Genomic DNA, 23,020 nt, shown 5'->3' on the forward strand with positions numbered 1-23,020 from the left:
ACTTATTCCAATGAACGAAACAATCTGGCTCGAGAACACGAGCATTCAAGTCCCCGTTTCTTCATTAGCAAAGTACGGTCATGTACTATAATCACAAGTACGGGGCTCAATTTACAGCATTTCCGTTTTACGGAACTCACCGTTTTCCTTATTTGCAAAATACGGTCAATTCTGTGATCACAACTACGGAGCTCACCGTTTTCCATTTAACGGAAATAATTTTTACGGCCTGTCCGTTCTACGGAAACACCGTTTTCCATTTAACGGAAACATTTTTACGGCCTGTCCGTTCTACGGAAGCACCATTTTCCATTTAACGGAAATAATTTTTACGGCCTGTCCGGTCTACGGAAACACCGTTTTTCATTTAACGGAAAAGTGTCAGGCAACGTTTTACCTGCAACTTTGACCGTAAACTGAAGAATTTTTTTTTTACTGTGTGGACAGCACCCGGCGACCGCCTGCACTGTAGAAATGGCCCGCCGCATGAACTGCAGGGGACCGCACGTGGCCATCGAGCCACACTGCCCCACCTGGCAGCTCGAAAGGAAAGTGGCCAGCATTGTCGCGAGCTCCAGGCCCAGCATTACGGGCCGACAAGCACTGAAGCTGGCGAGGAGCAGCGCTGCTACCACGGCCGTCCCCCGCAGCCTCCCGCCACCGAACAGCGCGCCCCCGACCCACGATCATCACAGCTGGTCCAGCCAGGACACCCATTTCGGGACGGCCTTACTGCCAGCACAGCAGCCCGTCAATGATAGCAGCCCGGTGGAGCCGCCCAGTGCGACAGCACCCGACGCGCGCGATCTCGTCATCACGGCGCTCGCATCGGTCCTGCGTGCCCTCCTAGAGTCAATTCCTGCCCACTCGCCAGCACGCCACATGTGTGTGGTGGCACTGGCGATGCATGAAACCCTAAGAAAATAGGGCTAGTGCGACTAACAAGCACCGGCCGCGCATCGTTCAGTGGAACGTATGTTCGCTGAGCCGCCGTGACTCTAAACTCGCAGACCGCGCTTACCTCGACGAGTGCGACGTCCTTGCGCTGCCGCAGACGTACGTACGCAAGGAGGAGCTCAACCTACCGGGTTTCGTCGCCTACCATAGTGCCACCAGCTACGAGTGGGCGTTGTGTAGGCTAACCCGTGTGGCTATGCGACACACGCGCCAACCTCGCCCAGGCTATACTATTTAAGAACGACTTACTGTGCGATAGTGTGGAGTGCGCCGCTGTGGTCGTGCGCTTTGGCGCCACCAACACTTGTGTGCTGATTGCTTACATGCGGCCGGGCAAACGGTGAGATACCGAGTTTGTGGTGCACCTATCGGGTCGTGTCGGAGGAGACCTTGTTGTGCGCGGTGACTTTACCTCGCACAATACTTCGTGGAGCTGCAGCCGCACCGATCCGAACGGCCATGCGCGACCTGCTGGAGAGCATCTTGAAAGCGGGCCGGCTCGTGGCGAACACCGGAAGCATCACCTTCGTTCGTCGAGGACGCGCTGGATGTGCCGTCGATCTCTCGCTGGTGTCGGAGCGTTGCCACTACGTCTGGCGCCGCAGCCCCGACACACGAGGATCCGACCAAACTCCGACCTTCCTAGTGCCTCACGCTGCTCCCCATTTTCTCTCGAGGACGTACAGTGTGGTGAATTGGCTGCGTTTTCGGGAACTGTGTGCTACAGTGCCAGTGTCTGAGAGCGGCCTGTTCGAGCACATCACAAGGTGTCCGGGGGCCACCACGACCCGTTGTGTGGTGCATGCAGGTACCTGCTGTAATTGCGGTAATCAAATTAGGTTTTTATGGTACGGTAGATGACATTCCTTTACCGCGTACACTGGTTGATCTGCCATGTGAAAGACCTGTCCAACCTAAATTATAGAGACAAACCGGAGGAGTGATGGCATTTTGGGTGCATCTTCAACACTGGTGTTTTCCAACAGACATGATTATGTGGCCCAGAGTGCCCATTGCAAATTGCTATTTTTCTCTGCACATTGCCCTTATTTTACCTTCTGGCAACATATTTTGCATATTGCCATTATTTCACCTTCGGCGTGATATCGTAGCTGAACCTCCGTGCTCCGCGCCATAGAGCCGAGCAAAAAGCGCTGCGCACCCACAGACGGGAGCACTGGCCTGTGCATAACCGACTGGGTGGGGTCTGCCGTCGCCATGCTAGACAACGCCGCAGAGAAAGTGGGTCCAGCCTGTGCTCCTCGCTTGACGACACGTGCTATTGCTCGCGCCCCTGGCACATCCTCGGCGCCATCCTGCGGCCCCGAGCACCACGCTCCCCTGCGCCTTCCATAGCCATGGCACGCGGCATCACTAACGGTCAGCTGTCCTAGCTCCTCGCGGACACGTTCTGCCCACCACCTGCTGCCCCAACGCTGATGCTGCCGCACATCCAACGGCCACCACACCACCACAGGCACGAGCTCCTGGCCCCCCATCACTGCTTCCCGAGTGCGGGCATCCTGGCTTTACCATCAGCTGACTTGACAATCAGTGAGCTGCGCACAGTACTCGCATCCCGGCGGCAGCGATAAGCGCCAGGTTCCGGCGGTATCACCTACTAAATGCTGCGGAACTTCGACCGCGAGTGCCTGCAGTCTCTGCTAGATGCCTTCAACGAGGTGTGGAGGACTGGCGTCATTCAAAAGGACTAGAGCGAGGCAGTGGTTGGGCCCTTACTCAAATATGGCAAACCACCGAACAACTCTGCCTCATACCGACCAGTCTCGCTCACACCTTCTGCGGGCAAGGTGCTGGATTCCATCGCGGTTCGTCGACTCGAATGGATAGGGGATGCCCTCGACCCATTCGCTGCCGAACAGAGCGGCTTCCGCCATCTCCGGGCCACCGCGAGCTCCTTGGCAGACGTCATCTCTACACTTGATGAGGCCTCCCTCATGTGATGTGTGCGTTTGACTTTCCCATGCCGCAATCACTGATAAACAGAGTGCGCTAAATGGGGGAGGCCGGGTGATCGCTTGCGTCACGGCTTCGCTCAGCGGCCGCACGATGCGTATGCACCCAGCCAGCCGACAGTGGTGTCAGCGGGCGTATCACAGGGCAGTGTGCTGAGCGCATTTAACCTCGCGCTGGCACGCATCACGGACTACCTCCCTCATCTGCCAGTACGAGGTTCGCGTCGCGATCTACGCGGACGACAACGCGCTGTTCGCGAGTGGTCGCACGAGTGCGGGCAGTGCTGTACGTGCAAGTGTACAGGATGTGCTCGACGCCGTCCACACCTACATCCACGGCATCGGTCTTGCTCTCTCCTCAGCAAAGACAAAGGCGCTGCTGGGGCATCCCAGTTACAGTTCGCGCAACGAGGTGCAGTGTATGTCCCTCCGTAGTGTTGTGCTTCCGTGGCGAAAGCAAGTACGCTACCTCCGCCTTCTCCAGGATCAACCTCCGAACAGGAGTCCTGCGGTGACCACCCTGAGGAAAGGATCCCGCCCGGTGGCGAATGCCACATAATCGCTCTTTGCTCGTTGTAAGGGCTGCACGCCGGCTCTCGCTCTGCGGGTTCGTCACGAATTCTGTACCGCCTCCCGCTTGCAAACCTCAAGCAATCGCAGTGGACGGCACTGGACGCTGATCATCAGGTGGTGTGGTTCGACACATCCTGTGCCTTCCTCACTTCTCACATGTAGGCACCGCCCTCGCTGCAGTAGGGGACTCCTGTTTCCCTGCGCGCAGAGGGGCGGACACTCGACCATATAGAGCACCTGAACCGATCGCCGCACGGGTTACAGCTTGTACACCGGCTTCAATCCCTGCCCAACTCCTGCATCGGACGCCGAGCCGCTGAGTTCGCCAGCCTGGTGATTTCAGGCTCAACTTGTGCTTGGCTACCACCACCCCGCATCGTCAGCACCTGCTAGCCATAGGCCCTTCCATCCCGTGAGTACGAGGCAAGCGCGACACCGCCACCTGCGCTCTGCGTTAGGAGGTGGCTGCAACCATCGCGAAACAGGCTGGCCATCTGCTCGTTTACACGGACTGCTCGAACTACCCGCGTTGCGTGTGTGCCACGTACTACACACGGTGTTGAGAACCTACGCGGACTACAATCGACCTGGCGGCCAAGCTGGTGTTCCGGCAGTAACGTCCGGTGGCGGCCATCCTAACGTACTGCCGTGCTGCATCTGCGGGCAGGGATGCGACTTCGTTTGCCAGTGGGTGAATTCACACATCGGCATACGCGGAAACGAGGAAGCAGACCGGCTCGCAAAGGAGGCTCACAGCGCCTCGGTTCCGATGTCGCTATTCGTCAGACCGTTCGGCATCGCCGGCCACACCGTAACCGGTACGTTGAGATCACGCCACCCGGACCCTCGTATTGCCAGCGAAACCCCCGAAACTGCTGCCGCGCAATGGACTCGGCCGTCGTGAACGAGCGCTACTGCTTCGCCTTCGTATCGAATGCTACCCCACCGCGGAAAGGTGTCGTCTTACAGCAGGGGCGTAGCCAGGGGGGGGGGGGGCTTATGGGGCTTCAGCCCCCCCCCCGAAATTTTTTCGTGCTGTCCATGCACCGCCGACCAAAGTGACCTCCGGCGCCGGAAATCACTCTGGATTTTGTCTAGAATGTCTTTTTGACGCTTGAAAAGACATTTAACCGCGAAGATTGCAAACTCAGGCTGGATTTCGTGGCAACGCCCATGCACCGGGAGTCACATAACGCCAAGCAGTCCCATCCGAGCACAAAGTTTCAAGGGCGCTTTGATGGTGAGCGGGCTCGCCGCGGCATCTCACTGAGGCCACGGAATCTATGGAGCGCATGGATATCAATTGCGAAACTTTATGGGTATAAATCTCATAAGCTCTTGATGTGAAAGGTGCATTGACATTTCCAAAGTTGTGCTTTAGATTTTCAATTGCGGAACTTTGTGGGTTTAATGTTGTTATAAACATTTGACGCCAAATGTCTATTGACTTTTCTAAAGTCTTACATCGGAACATACAACGAGACAAGCCAAATCAACACACTAGCAGACGAGTTGACAAACAGGCAGCGAGGTCCAATGAGACGAAGCGTTGGGGTGGTTCATTTGTGCCGTCATGTCACATAAAAAAATATAAACATTTTTTTTAACCTACGCCAGAACATCCATGTCAAGACACTCAAGCCAGCCAAAGTAAATACGTTCTTATTTATTTTTTCTACTTTGACTTTTATTCGCGAGGACACATTGAACCTCGTCGATTTTTTTTTTGTTCTCGCTACCCTAACCGCGGGCTGCCAGAGCCAACCAGAGCGCATACGTTTTTCTCGTATGGCCCCGACCACCGTGCGGTACACTTCAGTGCGCGTTCGGTTTGCTCTGGCCGAGTGGATTTTCGCCGGACAGAGTTTTGGACGTTTTCTGGCTAGCAGACGAGAAAAAAAAACAATGGTCGCTCGCCGCCATCACTGTGGGGACTCGAAGGATTGCACCGCATTCCTTGAGCGGAACCTTTCCGGAAAGTCTTGTTTCACCGCTGTAGGATACTGAGCAGTATGCGTATGGTTCTCAGTGGACCAAGCGTCTCATGTTTTCTTCGGTATTCCTTCCGTAGCCCCATTAGGTGCCCGAAGTAGGCATTAGATTCTGGCCAAGATACTTACCTATGCATTTCTTTTTCCTTTCGGTGCCTCCGCCTCACAGAAAAAAAAATACATTGTTGCGGCGCAGCGAATTGTCGCATGGTGAAAGTTCGATTTTGATACTTCTTTTGCGGAAAGTAATGGGCGACGGGACGCTTTAGTTGCCGGATACGTTTATTATATTATTGCGAAAGCAATTATATGGACACTCCAGGCGCATTCCTGCCATCGCCCTCATGTTTCGTATAAAGTCCAAGGGTGATAACATCGTGACCACGCTGCATGCTGTATGTGCGAGTGAAAGCATAGGAGGGGAGGTGGAATGGGTGAGCCGACGATGGTGGCTCAGTCTTGTGTGCGCAAAGGAGAAAAGCGGGGAGCAAGCGCGCCGCCTTCCGTCGCGCGCAATACATCGGGGGGAGTGGATGAAATGGGGGCGGAATCTAGGATTCTGTGAATCTATGATTGTGCAACATGTTTATTTGCCTTGTTTGATGCATTATATACAGTTACTTCTTTATTACAGTATTATATACGCATTATACAGTTATTACAGTTATACAGTTATTAGACGCATTATATACAGTTAACTTATACAGTTACATACATAGACTCATTGGAGACTTATACGTATACTTAAATATCTTGTTGCGAGGTTTTGTGTATACATGCAGTGAACTTTGTTTCCAGTGACACTTTTTTGTCCTTTATCAAGCAGTATTTTCGCATTTGCATATCCCATTGTATCTTTGCATTTCTAATGTACGAGGGCGAGTCAAATGAAAGTGAGCCTACCCTAACCGCGCAATAATGGTTCGGTTCACTATCTGCGAGGCATGCGCGTAGGAGAACGGCATGTCTCATTTACAAAAGTGACACGCAGGTGTGAAGATAAATGTTCTTTAATGCTCTCATACACTGGGTTGAATATGGTTGCGACACATAATGGACACTTCAAAAGTTGAACAACTCGGTGTCACGAAGTTTTTGACAGCTGAAGGTGTTTCCAAAACAGAAATTAATCACCATATGACTGCCATGTACGTTGAACACTGCATTTCATTGACCACTGTGAATCGTTGGAGCAAACGGTTCAAAGGACGTTGCAAAGACATTCCAAGACCGGGCCAAAACCATCGTGCAATCACCCCCACACAATTTCAAAGGTTCATGAGCTGCTGAAACATGAACGGAGGATAAGCATCGATGAACTGGCAGACCGTCTGAACATCAGTCACGGTTCGGTTCACGCCATAATTCATGAGCTTCTCGGCTATCGGCTCTTTGGTGCGCATTGGATCCCCAAGATTTTTATCCATCGCGAGAAGACGAAGAAGTTTCTCGCTGCCTTGACTCATCTGATCGGGTATCACAATGAGCATGGCGACTTCTTGTTTGCAACTGTGATCGGGGACGAACCTTGGTGCCACTACTACGAGCCTGAAACACGACGGCAAAGCTTACAGCGGAAACATTCGAATTTACCACGCCCAAAGAACGTAAAGGCCATCATTTCCGCTGGAAAGGTGTTGACTTTTTTTTTTCGATCGACAGGGTGCATTAGTGATAGAATTTGCTAAATCTTGAGAGGCTATCAATTGTTTCCGATATTGTGAAACGCCAGAACGGCAGCGTGTCGCAATCAAGAACGAACAACGTGGAAAATTGACGAATGGGGTCATCTTGCTCCACGACAATGCCTGTCCCCACGTCGCTTATCTGGTTAATACAAAACTGGCAAAGTTCAAGTGGGAAACGCTGCAACATCCACCATACAGCTCAGACCTGTCACCTTGCGAATTCTACATATTGGGGCAACCGAAAAAACAGCTCAAGGGAACCAGATACCGACTTTTTGAAGCAGCAACCCAAGGAGTTTTATAAGACGGGAATCACGCAACTCGTTAGTCAATAGGACAAATGTCTAAATTCTCATGAAGACTACTTTTAAATAAAGTACCCCGTTGTTGGCTCATTCATTTGACTTGCCCTCATATATCTTGCAGAACTCCTGCTTTTTATACGTGCTCTCTGTCGCGACTATAACTTCGGTGCAATTACTCACGATACACGACAAGGGATAGCTACTCCTGCGTAATACAATGGAACAAACGACAGCGTCATTGAGATTTTTCACTGGCCATTGCATATATACAAGAATGTAAGCACCGTTCTTGAATGACAAAGTTGCATTAAGATATTTGTCCTCAACTTGTTCAGTTCATTGCCTTTTAATTTTTCATATCAGCGGCATGCATTGCTTTCCTGGTTTCGAACTGATATAGTTCTAAAGTTCGTGTGATATTTTCTTTACTTAATAAATAGACAAAAAACATGGAAGCATTGACGTCAGTTATGTTGGGCACAATCTTTGGCACATACGAGTATAATATTTTATGAAAAAAATACATATTTTATTTGTATTAACAGAGCGTAGCTTTCAAGAATTCGTTTGCAGCATCTTTGGCAATGACAATGCAGTTATTATTCATGTATTTGATCCCTCGATAAATTGTTTAAGAGGAAGCTTTAGCTCGGGCCCAATCCGACGCGGCCTATTCAAATACTTGTAAAACGCAGAAACGCTTTTCTGAGATAATCCTGCTAATCGCTTTTATTGAAATCGGTTGCATTTGAGAGAGAAAGTTAAATCCTAGTGTCTGTTGGAAACAGAACTTCGATTTAGGGCCTGAATTTTGTTTAAAATATTTTGGAAAATTTGAAAGTTTGAAAAAATAGAAGCACGGCGTTTACAAACTAATAGCTATGCATGAAGAACAGATATTGTGGTTCTGTATACGGCATTTATTATAACAGTCAAAGCGGACAAGTTTGCTGTGTCAATTTGTATCTTACGTTAATTGGTTACGTTGTGTACAAGGGTTCTGCCAAAGCCGTATTTCCACAATACTAAATTTTTTTGAGATTCATGTGTAAAATATTTATTTTGTCCGCTGTAGATGTACTATTAGATGCAATTCACAGAATTGTGATATCCTTTTTCATTGTTGAGTCACGGAGTTTTAAACTTGATAGTTTCGTTTCCCGAAAATTTTCAATTTTGGCCAATTTTTAATAAATTGACCTCCTAAATGAAAAATTCGAAGCCCATAGTCACTAGAATTAAACTTTTTCGTTTAAATGCCACAAACCTCCTCAAATTTGCGGAAGTGGTTGCAGGGAAAAACGTGCAGCTATATATATATATATATATATATATATATATATTATAATGCCGAGACCGATCAAGTTGTCCAGCGCTGTTTATTCCAAAAAAGGCCGCGCCCGCAGCTCACGCGCGAAGAAGTCGAAGAAGAGGGAAGATGATGATGGCTATGTACAAATGAAAACGACGAAGTACGTTAATAGTGCTTACACTAACTTCCCCCCGTCATGGACGCGGCCAGCCTGGCCGCAGATTAGAGATTATCTAAACGGGGAGTGAAGGGCTTCATCCGCGACACGGGAACAATTTCGGCATTCTGGCGGCGCCGGTCAGTGACGGAGTGTACTGGGCGGACGAGATAGTTCACTGCAGATGTTTGCTGCACAACGGTGTATGGACCAACGTAGCGTGGAAGTAACTTCTCGCAGAGGCCTGGGGTGCGGACTGGAGTCCAAAGCAGGACTTGGTCTCCTGGGTGAAAACGTAGGTCACGGCGTTTGTTTTCGCAGTAACGCTTGCGCTCAGCTTGGGTAGCTTCTGTGCTTTGCTGGGCGATTTGACGGCAATGTTCAACTCGGGCAGCAAAATCTTCTGGAAGCGACGCGTTAGGCGAAGAAGGTGCGAAAAATAGTTCTCTGTCGAATATGGTGGAAGGAGATCGTCCATACAAAAGGAAGAAAGGGCTGTAGCCGGTAGTCCGTTGAATAGCAGTATTATATGCGAATGTCACAAAAGGAAGAATTTTATCCCAGTCAGTGTGGTCAGGACGGATGTACATGGCAATCATGTCAGACAGCGTACGGTGGAAGCGCCCAGTAAGGCCATTGGCTTGCGGATGATAAGTAGAAGTAGATTTGTGGACGGTATTAGTGGCTCGAAGAACTTCCTCGAGAACTTGTGAAATGAACGCCTTGCCACGGTCACTGAGAAGAACGCGAGGAGCCCTGTGGCGCAAGACGATGGCGCGCAAGAAAAAGTCGGCGACCTCAAAAGCGGTGCCGGATCGCAGAGGGGCAGTCTCGGCATATCTTGTTAAATGGTCGACCGAAGTGACAATCCAACGGTGACCGGAGGGTGTCAACGGCAAGGGACCATTAAATCAATGCCAACAAATTCAAAAGGTGCGTCCGGGCAAGGGAGGGGTTGTAGTAAACCGGCAGGAGGGGATGTCGAGCGTTTGCGGTGCTGACATGACGCACAAGAGGCAATGTATTTGGCCACCGTTGTTGATAGGCCAGGCCAGAAGCAGCGGGTCTTTATGCGGTCGTACGTCTTGTGGAAGCCTAAGTGGCCAGCCGATACATCGTCGTGAAGTGCCTCTAATAACCGCAAGCGAAAGCAGCGAGGTAGAACTGGGACCCACCGGTGACCTGTTGGGTGGTAAACGTAGCGGTGTAGCACGCCACCTTGAAGGCGGAATTGTCGAAGTTGGCGTCGCAAGCGGCTGTTGGGTGGTTCGGTGAACCCACTAAGGCGATCCATGAGAGCTCGACAGTAGGAGTCGGCCCGCTGAAGCGAGACGAAATCAGAGCGTGATGAAAGCGTAACTTGGTCCAGGGGCGTTATCGAGAGCTGGTGGAAGGCAGGCGTAGCATCGGAACCACGTGGTTGGGAAGACGACGGCGCGTTACCGGGAGAGAGTGAGAGTGGGCAGCGAGACAATGCGTCTGCATCATGATGGCGTTTTCCAGACTTGTATGTTATAGTGAAGTGATATTCCTGCAAGCGCAGTATCCAGCGTCCTAAGCGTCCTGACATGTTTTTCATTGATGACAGCCAACACAGAGCATGATGGTCGGTGACGATGGTGAAGTGGCGGCCGTAAAGGTATGGGCGAAATTTCTGAATCGACCAAACGATAGCCAGGCACTCTTGCTCTGTAATGGTGTAGTTCCGCTCAGCTGGAGAAAGTGTTCGGCTGGCACATGCTATGACTTGCTCTTTAGATTCTGTATTACATTGCAGAAGTACTGCGCCAATACCTTGTGCGCTTGCGTCAGTATGGAGTATGGTGGGGGCACGATTATCGAAGTGGCGACACACTGGTCCGGAAGTAAGATGCCGCTTGAGTGCTTGAAAAGCCGACTCGCAGTCGCTAGTCCACGTGAAAGAGGCACCGGTAACAAGTAGCTTGTGTAGAGGAGCTGCTATTGCTGCGAAGTTGCGTATAAATCTACGAAAATATGACGCCAAGCCGAGGAAACTACGTAGATCTTTCTGTTGCTCGGGGCGAGGAAACTGAAGAACGGCACTAATCTTTTCGGGGTCAGGCTGGATGCCAGCTTTTGAGACGACGTGACCCAATACTTTTATTGTTTTGCTTGCAAATTTGCATTTTTTTGTATTGATTTGGAGACGAGCATTCGCAAGGCACTTGAGAACTTCGTCTAATCGATGAAGATGTTGGCTGAAGTCAGACGAAAAGATGACAATATCGTCCAGATAACAGAGGCATGTCTTCCATTTTAGACCACGAAGGACGTTGTCTATCATGCGTTCAAATGTGGCAGGAGCATTACAAAGGCCAAAAGGCATTACGTTAAATTCACAAAGGCCATCCGGTGTAGCGAATGCGGTCTTTTCTTTGTCAGTCTCGTTCATCGGAATTTGCCAATATCCTGACCGAAGATCAAGGCTGGAGAAATACTCCGCCCCTTGTAGTGTGTCCAAAGCGTCGTCAATTCGAGGGATTGGATATAAGTCCTTGCGTGTAATCTTATTGAGCGCTCGATAATCCACGCAAAAGCGAACTGAGCCATCTTTTTTCTTTACCAGGACCACGGGAGACGCCCATGGGCTAGATGAAGGTCGTATTATCTTCCGCGCAAGCATGTCAGCAACCTGTTGTTCAATGACCTTTCGTTCGGACGGCGATACACGATAGGGGCGTCGTCGCATAATAGCGGAACCATCGGTTTCGATGCGGTGTGTAGCCGCAGGAGTTTGGCTCAACACAGGGGAACAGCTGTCGAAACAGGCTTTGTGTTTTGCCAAGACCACCATGAGGGCTTCGGACTGCGCGGCTGTTAGGTCAGAACCAAGAACGGCTGGAGGAGGGAAAGAATCATCCAAACCTGAGGTTGGGGCTGGCGATGAAGAAGGGCAAAGCGCGACTAGAGAGATAGGTTGAGTGTCGGCGAGGGTTGCCACAGTCATCCCTTTGGGCAGCATCACAGGATCTGGGGTCGTGTTGCAAGCAGACAGAAGGGCGCGGCCGCGTGAAAACCGGACGAGACAGGTGGCAATGAGAATTCCGCGAGAAGTACAGCGGGAAGAAGGGGCGACTAGGGCGTCTCCGTCGGCGATTTGACTGGACGTTACGGCTACAACGTCTTCGTGACCAGGACGCAGGACGTAGTCGGCAGCGATGGTCAAGTTCACGCATGAAAGTGAAGAGTCCGCAACAGGTTCAAGCTCTGTATCCGTGATGTGGACAACTTCCTCTCTACATGAAATGACGGCTGAAGCAGAATGTAGGAAGTCCCAACCCAGTATAATTTCATGGATACACGTTGGAAGGATGAGAAACTCGATGTGGTGGCGTATGCCGTCGATGAGAACACGAGCAGTACACTGTCCGTCAGGGTGAATGAATGCATTATTAGCACCACGCAAAATAGGTCCAAGATAAGGCTTTTTTACTTTACGGAGCCGCGAACACAGATCACTCCGAAGAACAGAAACGGCGGCACCGGTATCGATGAGAGCTGACGCGGGAACACCTTCGACAGTCACAGAAAGCATGTTGGCCGGGCGAACAGGAGGAATTTTTGAAGACCGATAAGAAGCAGTTCCCCTCCAAAAACTGCAACAGTTAGTTTTCCGAGTGCTGGTCGACAAAATGGGAAGTGGGGCGAAGTGGTGATGTAGAGCGCCGGTAAGGGGATGGAGAACGACGTCTGGCCGAACGGGAACTATGAGGCAGATTGGGAGCAGCTGGTGGAGACGGAGAACGCTGTTGAGGGAACGAGTGCGGTCCGGGATAGTAGTCGTCTGATCGGCGAGTGCGGTCTCTTTCGTGCTCAGCATAGCCTCGCCTTTCATCCTGCTGGCGCCGGCGGCAGAAGCGAGATATATGGCCGCGTATACCGCAGTAAAAACAAACTGGACGAGGTGGACGCCACTGAGGGTACGATGGCGCAGCAAGTGCTCTGGTTCCCATCGACGCCAAATGGTCATAGGAAACGCCAGCAGGCACGGAAGGCACGGAAGGCACGGTAGGGGTGGGTAGCGAAACAACATCCGCGTAGGTTGGTGTGGAGCGCGCTACCGGAGCAAGATGCGTCGTGGGTGTAGTCATCGCTGTCAACTCCTGCTTTACGACCTCGCGCAAGTCGAAGGCGGGGGTTGGGGCGCAGGCAGCAGGTGGACGCCTGAGGTCTTGTAGGTGAAGCTCTTCGCGGATGATGGTGCGGATAAGAGCACGTAGATCTGGAGAATGGGGAACCTGAGGATCGCTGCTGTCATGTGGAAGACGAATAGACTGCAGCTCGTCGAGGCGTTGACACGTTGAAGTGATGTCTTGGACAGAAGCCGGATTTTCCACGATTAAGGCGTTGAATGCGACAGGCCCAATGCCTTTTAAGATGTGGCGAACGCGTTCGGCTTCCGTCATGCTAGGATTCGCACGGCGGCACAGAGCCAAGACATCCTTGATGTATGAGGTGTAAGACTCTTGGGGAAGTTGGCGCCGCGTTCCCAGCTTCTGTTTGGCGACTTCTGCACGGCCAGACGAGGAAGCGAAGATTTGCCGCAGCTTCGAGGTAAACGTGGACCAATCCGCGGTGTCGGATTCGTGGTTGAAATACCACGTCTTTGCAACACCGGTCAAGTAGAAGGCGACGTGCCGCAATTTCTGCGTGTCATTCCACTTGTTGCAAGAACTCACGCGGTCGTAGTGGTCGATCCAATCGTCTACGTAATCACCGCGGAGTCCTGAGAAGACAGGGGGATCGCGCTGAGGGCTCGTCACAGTCCAAGAGGGCGCCGCAGGCGGGGTCGTCTCTGTGGTAGGGTTAGAGGCGCCGGATGGGCCGGGGTTGGAAGTGTCCATTGTTGTAGGGGTAGCTGGGTGCAGGCGGCGACCGGAACGGAGCTCCAGGGAGGACGGGAACGCGAGAGGACGTCGGGATCTGGACGTACCTCCACCACTTTATAATGCCGAGACCGATCAAGTTGTCCAGCGCTGTTTATTCCAAAAAAGGCCGCGCCCGCAGCTCACGCGCGAAGAAGTCGAAGAAGAAGGAAGATGATGATGGCTATGTACAAATGAAAACGACGAAGTACGTTAATAGTGCTTACAATATATATATATATATATATATATATATATATATATATATATATATATATATATATATATATATATATTGGGCCAGTGGCGTAGCCCCCACCGAACAAAATTTCTGGCTACGCCACTGCCTTACAGGTACCAGCAATCCCCTGTGCGACAAGTGCGCCGGTGTGGATTGAATGATTGATTGAAAACTTTATTATTCTACCTAACTGGCGTGTCCACCTCTTGCCCCACGCCCAGGTAGGAGGGGAGGACGAAGCAGTCCCCGCGTGTCTTAAAGGCCTCAACGGCCAGGCGGATTGCTCGACGCTGGTATACTGTCAATCTTTTCCTTGGCCCCTGGGGAGCCAGCACACTCCGATAATACATGGTCTATCGTACCATTCTCCTTACAAATTTTACAGAGGGCATCGTTATGGTACCTCGTCTGAGTTAAGGAGATCCAATATGGGGATGTGTAATTGTTTCCCTGGAGGTGCCGCTAAATACGAGCGTCCTCCGGACAGAGAGAGACCGACGAGGAGGCGGATTTTTCGTTCGGCTTTGTAATGATCTGCAATTTCTTTCTATTGATGATGTTATCTTTGATCCCTGGAACTGGCTGCTCTAGGGTTGCCATGTGGTGCTCGGCTGGGCTCGTAAGCGGCTTCGTTACCTGACACTTCTTCATGGACCGGAACCCAAGCAAAAGATATGTCCCTGTAAGAGCTCTTTGAACATTTGCTCCTGCAGTGCCCCGAGTATGCTGCCGAACACGACACGCTCTTCGGTGCTCATCACCACCTCGGGCTTTTCTATGCTCCTTTTCCCTCTTCTTTCCTCTCTCTATCTCTAAAGCCCTCGCCAGTTCCGGCGCGCTGCGTGCGCCCGCTTAATTCTCTTTTGACAGAATAAACTAGACCTTGTTAACGAAAAGACGTGTGTCCATCTCGTTTACCACGGCTATACAAAGTGGTTACCCGTAGTTTTCTTCGCGGCACTGCCGAAGTTATTGTGGAGCCATGCACAGCAACGACATGCAACCAGACACTGAACCTACGGGCACGACCGAGCAACAAGGCGTCTCCGCGGTTTCCATCCGACTCCCACCATACTGGGACCGCAACCCTGCAGTTTGGTTTCTTCAAACGGTATCGCAGTTTATTCTCTCTGGCGTTCGCACGGAACAACGCAAGTACCACCTAGTTGTTTCGGCACTGTCGCCTACTGCTGCAGAAGTTGTCGACCTGCTTTCTGGACCACCTCCCGCCACTCCAGACAGCGACCCTAAGGCTGCACTTCTCGAGCGCACAATATCGCAGCGAGCCCGCATGCAGCAGTTGCTCTTCGCAGAGGACTTGGGAGACCGCCGGCCAAGCCAGCTCCTTCGCCGTATGCGACAGCTCATGAGCGGCAACACAGCTGACAGTAAATGAACAAGGCTGGATTCTTGCCTAAATGAAAACTGTTTATTATCTGCAGAGCGTCGGCGTGAAGCGTGTTGCCGTCGCTGCCTTCTTCGGCCGCGTCTCTCGTTCGTCTCTCGTGCCGTTCCTCTGGTTCGGCTGGCCTCCGGCTCTTCTCTGTCGCCTCGCTCGAACCCCCGTGTCTACTCGAGGGTCTCTTCTTACAGTCCCAGGAACCATGGCAGGGCATCGGTGCGAGGAGTCTTTCCTCGTCTTTACTCAAGGGTATCTTGCGGGAGCAAAGTACCATGCGGGGACCCTCGTGATCTACGGGATTGCGGCGGCGGAGCATGCTGTCTGACAGGTAGGCGTAAAATGCGTGACGGCTAAGTTATGAGAGTGCGCGCCGCTCACACGGCCTACCCAAAATTTGCCGCTGTCCTCAGGCGCACGTGTTCGTAGATGTCAATTCCTCGGTGTACAAGGCGCCCTCTGTAAATGCCTGTTCAGAGATCGACTTGCGTATTCGATGACCCGTTCTCTTCCTTCTTGCGTTTGGGTCAGTATCGCTCTGAGTCCGGTTTGCGATGCGTCGACGTGTAGTTGCGTTGGGCTGTCTGAACAGAAGTTTGCCAGTAGCGGAGGATTCTTAAGCGCTCTCTTGATTTCGTTCACGATTTCCTGGTGTGCTCCCATCCAGATGAATGGCACATCCTTCGAGAGCAGTTGACGCAGTGGGTGTGTGAATTCGGAAACTCTGGTATGAACTTGCAGTAATGGTTAGCAAATCGCAGAAACGAATACAACTTCTTCGCGTTTCTCTCAGGCTCAAACTTGTCCACGGCTGCGACTCTCGCCTCATTTAGGGTTTGACCGTCTGCGGAGATAACGTAGCCCAGAATTGAGACTTGGTCTCGGAGAAGCTGACACTTCCTGATGTTCATCTTCAAACCATTGATAACGACCCTACACAGTGCCTCGTCGAGTAATGACAGCGCTCCAGTGACCGTAGCTGCTCCCTGGCCGGCGTCGTCCGTTTAAGTGGATGTTCCCTTCAAGCCATCAAACGTGTTGCGCATTATTTGCTGCATGGTCTGCGGTGCTTTGCAAAATCCAAAGGCCATTCGTAGGCACTCGTATTTTCCGTCTGGCGTCACGAACGCGGTCTTGTGAATGTCGCCAGGTTTCAGTCGCACCGTGAGAAAAGCCAACTTCACATCCAAGACAGTGAAATACTTCGAACCGTCCCTCATGATGTCATCAATTACATCTTCCATGATTGGCATCTGGTAAGGCGGATTGGTGGTTTTCTCGTCCAATTTTCTGTAGTCGTGGACCATTCGTCTGGGCGTGGGGGGTGGTGTGGTTGATCCACTACAATGGTAGGCGCGCTGTACTGGCTCTGGCTCGGTCGGATGATCCCCCTAGCCAGGTAGTCATTGACCTGTTCTCTCATACACTGGCGGTCCGCGGGGCAGGACCTCTATGGCCTTGACGCGACAGGAATATCGTCCCTGAGATCGATGCTGTGCTCAGCGTGAGCACAGAGCCACAGCGCCTCCTTCCTCGTGGTGATCGCCTTATGGTGACGATGAAGAATTGAGCGCAGCTCATCTCGTTCGTGGGCGTTTGTGTCGCGGGACATTTCGGATACTGCCTCTTCAATCTGATTGGTGTAATCTTCGTCAGGACCGGGGTCCTTCGTGTTCAGCTGCACGAAGCCGATATCGCTCGCCGGTAGTTCGTCTAGGACCCTGTGATTGCTAAAAGCTGTTATTAGGGTCTCTCCGCCGCAATGCGCCTTTGTGCACTTGGTGCGTGACCCGACGGCTCACTCACAGATGAGCGAACGGGGCCGAAGGTGACGTCGTTAGTGGGGTGGAACGTGACGTCAACATTCGCAGCGCGGCGCGAAGTCCGAACCAAGCATCAGGTCCATGGCACCCGGCAAAGGCGCGATCACTACCTCCTCAAGCCGCACGGTTGATGTTCCGGTGGTCGCGTTCAGAGTCGCCACTCTCGCAGGTCTGATGCACCAGTCGAGTACTTCTATCGTTTCGGGAGACGTCTAAGGTCGGGGATGAACCTCAGGGCCCACGGAGCTCTCGCCAAAGACGGGGACGTTGGAGCCGCTGTCTATGCAGACTTTGACTGCTCGGCTCCCAACGAAGCCTTTCACGATGGGTAGGGTGCCGCCCGTCGATTGCACGAAGCAATTGGCCTGCCTGGATGTTGTGCCAGCGTTTCCTGCGTCATATCTGGCTTCTCGGCGTCGTTCCGCATGGATTGTGGCCTCGGTCTTGGGTCTGTTGCGCTCCCTCGTCAAATGTCCCATATTGCCGCAGTGAAAGCAGGTTCGTACTCGCGCAGCTCGAACTGGTTCTCGGCGTTCGCACCGCGTTGACTGATCACTCGGCCCGGGGCGTCCGTCGTCAGCTGCCGCTGTTCTCGTAGCTGCTGCTCATTTGGTTTCGTTGGCTGTGTTGCCCAGCTTGAGATTGTCGGAACTGCGATGTTTGCGTTGTTATTGCTTTACGTCACCTGGTGTCGAGCAGCACTGCGCGGTCTATCAAATCAATGACGCTGCTGTAGGGCTGTGCAGCGAGGATTCGCCCAGGTGTTGTCTTCGATCCCGCTGAGTATCAACGAAATTCTCTCTTCATTCGCAAGCGGGTATGGAGACTTGTCCAGTACAGCATGAATTGCGCAGTTTTCGTGAAGCTTGCCGGTCCAAGAACTCCTGCATTGTGAGCTTCCGGTCGAAACGAGAGGCAAATGCTTCCTTCCAAGAGTCCATGTTTCACAAGCCATGCCATAAAGCTATGCCAGCCCTTTGCGGCACCCAGCAGCCGGGTTGCCGCCGTCGCGAGCGTCAGTGATGGGGAACAGTGCGCCAGCGCAGCAATACGTTCCACCTGCGTGACCCACGTTTGGGCATTTCGTCGTACATCACCGTCGTACTCGGGGATGGCGGACGTGGTATCGTTCGTAGACTGGATCAGCACGGGCGGAGCTGGCGCGGACATTCTCGACAACGCTTCCGTTATCTGCAGCAGCGCGCGTGGGAACATGGCCACGATTTCAGTCAGGCTTGGCGTACCCTCTGGAGCTGTGGCGGTGGTCTCTGGCGAGGGCTGCGGAGGTGCGCCACGGTTGACTTTTGCAGGCCGTTGGTTCGCTGCTGTAGCGGGGGCTTGGATCGCGTCGGAACTTTGGGAGCCCGTTTCGTCTCCAGCTTGCGCCTGCGTTGACTTCGGTGCACCCGTTGTGTCTCTCGTAGCGTGTGACCCGCGTTGCTGGGTTGGAAGCCATCGCAGTTGGTCAACCTCGGCACGCAGACTCGATCGTAGCCGGCGCATTTGAGTCCGCTTTTACGTGGTCGTGACCGTCAGCTTCGGTCTGGCTGGTCGTTGAGTGGAAGACGAGTCCAGCAAGGCCTCGAGGCGAGTGTTGTCGTCTTGGAGACGGGTGACGAGATGGTCCTTGCGGTCGCTGCACGGAAGTCCACGGATTCTCAGCTCGTCAGTCACCTGTTGCTTTTTCAGGGCACTGAGAACGTGGCGGACTGTTCATTTCACCGGTGACCCGATGAATGTGGACCCCGAGCTCACCGATGGCGTTCTGCTCGGCTCCGTGGTGGCCGTTCATTCTTCGTTCGGGAAAGACACGTTTGCAGATCCTGTCGGCTGCGCCATGACAGCAAATGAAAAAGGCTGAATTCTTGCTTAAATGAAAAGTGTTTTACTATCTGCAGAGCATCGGCGTGAAGCGCGTTGCCGTCGCTGCCTTCCTCGGCCGCGTCTCTCGATCGCCTCGTGCCGTTCCTCTGGTTTGGCTGGCCTCCGGCTCTTCTCTCTCGCCTCGCTCGAACCCCTTCTCTACTCGAGGGTCTCTTCTTACAGTCACAGGAACCGTGGCAGGGCATCGGTGCGATGAGTCTTTCCTCGTGCTTACTCAAGGGTCTCTTGCGGGGAGCAAAGTACCATGCGCCCGGGGTGCCTCGTGATCTACGTTATCGCGGCGGCGGAACATGCTACCCGACAGGTGGGCGTACAATGCGTGACGGCAAAGTTATGAGAGTGCGCGCCGCTCACACAACAGTAAACGATGACCACCTCCTGCGGGAACTGTTCATGCAGCGCCTTCCAGTGAATGTTCAGATTGTACTTGCTACAGCCACCATAATGGACCTCAACAACCTGGCCAGCTTGGCGGACAAAGTCACGGAGGTGGTGACGCCAGCGGTGTACAACGTAACATCATCAAGCACTACTGCGAGTTGAGTGCCGCAAACATCCTCCGCCGCTTCTCCCATCGATGCGCTGTGCAATTTGCAACACCACTACGGGTATGCTTTTATCAACGCCGTTTCGGGCAAGAGGCGCGCCGCTGCCTCCATCCTTGTGCATGGCAGGGAAACCAACCGGCCGACCTTTAATGGCGACAACCGGTCAGGGCCAAAGCAAAAGTCGCCTATTTCATGTCGTGGACAGAACCACAGGCCAGCAATACCTGGTGGAAACCGGGGCGCAGGTCAGCATTATTCACGCGCAACGTTCCGACCGAACGACACCGCTGACCTCCTATCCTTAAGCTGTCAATGGTAGCAGGATACCTGTTTACAAGTCGCGGTCCCTCACCTTGAACCTTGGCCTGCGCCCCGTGTTCCGTTGGGTTTTCCTCGTCCCTAATGTTCGCCGTGCTCTTATTGGCGTTGATTTTCTGGACCACCATGGAATGCTGGTCGATGTGAACCGCCAACGCCTGCTGGACACTGCTACGTTGCTCTCTGTTCATGGTGTCGTTTCGTGTGACTCGCCTATAGTCGCCCCAACGACAACAATTGCTGGTGATCCTTTTGCTTACCTCCTTCAAAGGTTCCCCAACCTGACGCGACCACCCGACTGGACAAAACCCGTACAACATGATGTACGTCTTCACTTCCTAACAACTGGTCCACCTGTGTTTGTTCGCCCACGACGACTCGCCCCGGACAAACTCAACATAGCCCGAGCAGAGTTCGAACACATGTTGGAACTTCCCAGGTAGCCCAAAAGAGATACGTAACGTTTTCGTAGCGTTTATCCAAGACGATAAAAACGGGTTAAAGAAGACACGAATGAAGCCTGTTTCACATGATGCGATTTTCGTCGCACCGGAAGTGCGATTTCCGTCGTTTGCGATGAAAATCGCAGTCGCAGTGCCGACCCCCCGATTTTCGGCTGCGACCAACCGGTTGGTCGCACAGTCGCACCGTCGCACCGATCGCTGCGATTTTCCGTCGAAATTGCGCGGAGAGCTGTCAACGGAGCTATTTCGCCGGTTTGTTTTGGAAAGTGGCGTCTCGCCCGACAAGTGCAATGCGCGGAGACGTGGATCGTCGAATTCGGTACGTACGCGAAGGGAGAATAAAAAACTTGTACCGCAGATTGCATTCTCCGATTTCTATGCGTTTGTTGGCACGCAACACAGCAAATGAAGTGCATTTTCACGTTTGCTTAGTACGCCTTTGCGAGTTGTCAGTGCTAGGAGGTGTTCGATCCCCAGCAGACGACGAGGTCGTCACAATTTTCTTTTGTTGAGTAGCATTGAAAAATCGCGCTTACGGAGCAGCTTGAATTATTTCAACCTCGGCAAGGGCAAATGACAAGACAGCAAAGTACCCGAAATTTCAACGTTGCGCTGAACGCGGTACCGTTCAGTTGCATTTTCTTGTCGGTTTTCAAGCATGAATTTCCCGATGCATCTTGAAAGCTCATCTTGCCTCTTGTTAAATTTGACAGAGCAAAAGTGTAGGCTATCGTAATGAATTTGCTACGATAGCATTAAATCCGTGGCTCGAATAAAATATTACATGCACGTTAAGTTGCACCTCTTCTCTGGAGAATTTTTTTATTCTTGCACAAAAACCAATAAACATCGACTATGTTGCGGACTTTGTATCCTTATTGCATCTGTATGAACACTTGCTCTGCAATGTAATTAACTGTACAGCTAGTAGATTAAGTAAATTGCTTGCTATAGTGGCACAGTGACAACGTACCCTCCTGCACAATCATGTAGAACTTGTGCAACAATGCAAAAAGCAGGCAAACGGCCTGTTTTGGGGGGGGATAAAACAGTATAAAACGACACGCTGAAGAAAAGTAAATCAAAACTGCAGTGAAGTCAGCCAGTACAAGCAGTTCTTGCACGTTCACAGCTGATCAAGTGTGCAGAAACATTCATGCCTTAACATGTTTCTAGTAAGTTTCTAATAATTTTGTGATCACATATATTAGGGTGTAAACCCATATAACGATATCCGCTGCGATTACTATCTTTATAAGTAATGAAATACCATGCTAATTGCAAGAACATATATCACCCGAGGATCTTAGAACAAATTTCTGCATTTCAACAATACACAATATGTGGTTTATTCAATAAAGGACCACAAACTGGGCTTTTTTTGCAATGACAAATTTATTCCAAACTTTACTTGCATACAGGCAAGAAAAAAATTATAGACAGAAATATTGTTCTTCAATTTGTTCACCTGCCACTGTGTCTATAGCATTCTGCTGCTAACACAAGGTGAGGGGTTGGTTTGCCAGCCATGGAAGTCGCATTTCGATGGGAGTCATAGGTGAAGAAAAAAAAAGCTCTTGCACTTAGATTTAGTTCATCATCTTTTATTGAACCCTTAGACATCAATATACTATTGCATAGGGGGGCATGCTTATGCAAAATCTAACACCAATAAAAAAGCAATGGAAAGCAGAGGGCAGAATTGTAAAACAACCATCTTTCGTGATAATTCGAGTGTGTAAATATTCATTGCATCAATATGTATTGTTCAACAGCACTGCACAAATAAGCATGATCAGGTATAGCAAGTACTGTGTCAGGAAGCTGGTTCTACAGATGTATAAATGTCAAGGCATGAATGCTCATACTACGTCGCACACATAGCACAAAGAAAACCTTTTTCAAGAGTTGTCCCTTCTGGAAATTATGAGTGGGCCATAAGCAGCAGAAACCTTATCGCAGGACATTGTGTAATACCGCTTATGAAAGAGTGAAGAGTCCTTTAACAGCAGTACCTTATGCTGCTCTAATAAGAGGAACGATGAGCAAAAACATTTCTGGTACAGCACTTAAACGGTAACTTTGTTAAACAGTAACAGAAATCAAGAATGATGCAACAAGCCCTCGACAACACTGCAGACTTTCTTGGCCAGTCTGGCCTCTCGCTTTCTGATAAGTCAGCTCATATCGACGTCGGAAAAAAAGACTAGAATAAAGAACTACCCCAGATTGCACATTGTGATCCACATAGCTGGACAAGTATGCCCGCAAGTCAACGTCCACAAATCCTCAGCAAGTGTAAGCCCATGACGGCAGAGCCAGCACGTGGGTGAAACAATTATGCAATACCTGGACGCAACTTCCACACCTGGTGAAAAGAATAATCTCGAAATAATGGGGGTGGACGAGTGGATACTATAGAAAATCGCAGACGCTTTGCTTGTGTCCAAGGTATGGTATGGTATGAATTACCTGCAGCACACAAAAAAGACAACTCA

At 51.4% G+C, this 23,020-nt stretch overlaps 1 protein-coding gene across 1 annotated transcript; it reads left to right on the top strand.

Moving 5' to 3' along the window:
• Positions 1-15,068: 15,068 nt before the first annotated feature.
• Positions 15,069-15,482, top strand: LOC139047920 (uncharacterized). Its single transcript, XM_070522094.1, has one exon. The coding sequence runs from the start codon at positions 15,069-15,071 to the stop codon at positions 15,480-15,482; it is 414 nt and encodes a 137-aa protein (XP_070378195.1).
• Positions 15,483-23,020: the final 7,538 nt, after the last annotated feature.

The sequence above is a fragment of the Dermacentor albipictus genome, chromosome 7 (assembly GCF_038994185.2).
Source record: "Dermacentor albipictus isolate Rhodes 1998 colony chromosome 7, USDA_Dalb.pri_finalv2, whole genome shotgun sequence".
NCBI classification, from domain to species: Eukaryota; Metazoa; Arthropoda; class Arachnida; order Ixodida; family Ixodidae; genus Dermacentor; species Dermacentor albipictus.

Coding starts and splice junctions, on each gene's coding strand:
- LOC139047920 (XM_070522094.1), top strand. CDS start 15,069: ATGCACAGCAACGACATGCAACCAGACACTGAACCTACGGGCACGACC.